At 35.1% G+C, this 2,716-nt stretch overlaps 1 protein-coding gene across 4 annotated transcripts in view; it reads right to left on the reverse strand.

Annotated features, from left to right (window-relative positions):
* The window catches only part of LOC102672346 (JNK-interacting protein 1), a 7,870-nt gene extending 7,599 nt beyond the window's left edge, over positions 1-271 (reverse strand). For 2 of the 4 annotated variants that reach the window (XM_006616310.2, XM_006616308.2), the window contains exon 1: positions 89-271. In XM_006616310.2, coding sequence (XP_006616373.2) covers positions 89-171 — 83 coding nt within the window. In that variant the 5' untranslated portion in view covers positions 172-271. The remainder of the gene's footprint in view (positions 1-88) is intronic. The other 2 variants (XM_006616311.2, XM_006616309.2) reach the window with 1 other exon arrangement.
* Positions 272-2,716: the final 2,445 nt, after the last annotated feature.

A 2,716-nucleotide genomic window follows, 5' to 3' on the forward strand; every position in this document is an offset into this window, starting at 1 on the left:
TAATATACTCGAAACGTGAAGAGCATCCCAAGATCCCACTAACGAATATTCTCGTTTTCAGATACGAAAAGTAAAACGGATTGCTCACGTGTAATTGGAGAGCGGTGCCTTGAGATGCTGCGGAAGTCTTTCGAAGTAATGTCGGAATTCCTCGAACTCGGTGTCGGCCATTCTGCGGTGAACCAATGAAAAAACACACGGCGTGGGGTCGATCCTGAAGGCGGCCGTGACGGCCTGGAGGAGAGCTGCTCGTCGACCCCCGGAAAGTAGAGGCAAGATGTCGCTCGCGTTGGAGACGACGATGGCCGAGCACCAACGCTTCGACGCCGCTCGTGACGTCCCCATATTGATTCCTGCGTGGTGGGCGACGCGCATCCGATGATTTTCCGTGAACGCGCCGCCAGGAAATCGAACGGGAGAAGCCGAAGTGGCTGAAACGCCTTGGCCGCAAACGTATACGGTTGCCCGATTTAATATTTCAATCGGGGCGACCCGATCGTCACGACTCACTGCGCCACCTCGAAACGGGCACAACGAAAATATTGATACACTTCCTACGATCTAGAGTCTCGTACGCTTGGAGAGGGTGGGTGAAATATACTCTTCAGAGCAGAGGAAAAACGAGGATGAATCGGTTCGGCCGAGTCTCTCGTGTTAACGAGAAGCCTTTTAACGAGTCTCATGCTATAAATTGAGAGGAGTAGAATTTCGTTTATACGAGTTTATCTCGGGGATAGAGCAATTCGAATAAACTCTCGTCTCCATTTTAATTCTGATAATAGAAATGGATATTGAAAGAACTGTATAGAGGATGTTTGTATTATGACGACTATATGCATATGTATATAGTATATGAACTATAAGAATTCAGTAAAATAGGAAAATATATATATATATATGTTTCACAATAAGATTTATGTCGATTGTTTCGTTTATCAAGGAGACTGAAATATTAGATGTATTTTAAGTATTAGATTATAATTTCATATATATTTTTAATAAGCAAATATCTGTAATTTATATTTTTGGATTATAATTTTTTAGATATTTTAGATATAGAGAGTAGAAGGAAAAGAGCAATAGTTGATAGAGACCAGTCAGAGAGAATAATTAATACCGGTTGATCGAGTTAAAGAAGTTCAGTTTAGACACAGCTTTTACACAATTGAATGATTTTGCGTTTCTTCGCGATTTCTTGAATCAAAATCTTCAATCTCTTTAAAGTTTAGTTATTTACTTATGTAGAAATGCTCAACAAGAAGAGTACATGATTTGCATTGCATTGGATCCGCGCCAAAATTAAATTGGTTCGAAAATCTGCCTATAATAGAATCACTATTCGTAATAGCATCATTTTCAATTTATTCGATGTAAATGAGATATTTTTTTTTTCCAGTTCTTAATTTTCATTCATTCTTTTCTGTAAGTAACTTCTTTGTTCGAATCAGTAGCCCACTTATTCGTGCTAAGAGCACGATCCGAAAGGATCTTTCTCTCGGCAAACAACGAATACCTATCATCTTGTTCTTATTTACTTCTTCTTCTACTTTTCGCTAATCGATTAAATCCTTTAAAAAGGTCCATTTAGTAAGAGAATTTAAAAAAAAGTTGGAATTTAATTTGATTAAATTTGATTTGAAACAGAAGAAGAAATGTATTTTTAAAACAGTGAGTCTTTTTTTTTTCTTTTTTTTTGAGTATTAATAAATTTAAAATTTAAAGATAAAGATATTAGAAAATTGTGCAAAAATATACATAGATAATGCACAGCTCGATAACCTTTCCAAGAATATTTATAGAAAAGAAGAAAGAACGTGTATCGACCAATTTGATGTGCAAACTTGCCTGAAAAAATAATAGTTATATCTATAAGAAAAATTATATCTAAATTTCTGAAGAGAATATTTTATTCTCTGTAGAAAAATCAAATTTCTATTTCATAATTCAACAATGTCTCGAACACTTTATTTGCAAATACAATGGAGACATAAATTACGAAAGTGCTCAACTTTGTGCTGAAAGGATGATAAGATAGGAGATATCATATTTCGTAGAACCTCTTGTAAATGAGAAATGAATTTCAAGATGCGGGTACGACTCAAGAGAAGTCACAATTCAATAATATTTTTGTAAAATTATAAATATATTACAAAATTCTTATTATTATTTTAACGTAAGTTTCGATTAATTCTTCTTGAAAATTCAAGATCAAATTTTCTCATATTAATAAACTCGTATTGTAAATAAAGTAATTAATTTTCAATCTTTTACAGATTTCGACACAACAATCGAAATATATTGAAAGCCTATCTGCTGGACGATTGATCATCTTCAACAGAACAATACAGAATCTCTTGATCGATCGATTAAAATATTTATTCCCTATTTATCGATACATTTATCATACATAAATGTAATTTCAACGCGAAAAAACGATTGAGAGACTGGCAGACTCGGCGATAAAACATCCTCTCCGCTGATCGAACGATATTCTCAATTCTCTTAATGCCACAGGAACGCTCGGTATAATTCAGCAAGGGTGGTAGCTGATAGTGGTAAGTGATGGACATTGGTAATGTGCTGCATCTGCTTTGCCACGAGCGTAGTCGGGGCTTTTATTAAACACGCTCTTTGTTCCGTGGAAAAAGAAACACGAAAGCGGGAACGATTGTCTTTCTAAAGAAGAAAGAAAGGAAAAAAAAAAAAAAAAAAAAAA

The sequence above is a fragment of the Apis dorsata genome, unplaced genomic scaffold (assembly GCF_000469605.1).
Source record: "Apis dorsata unplaced genomic scaffold, Apis dorsata 1.3 scaffold_257, whole genome shotgun sequence".
In the NCBI taxonomy this organism is placed as follows: domain Eukaryota; kingdom Metazoa; phylum Arthropoda; class Insecta; order Hymenoptera; family Apidae; genus Apis; species Apis dorsata.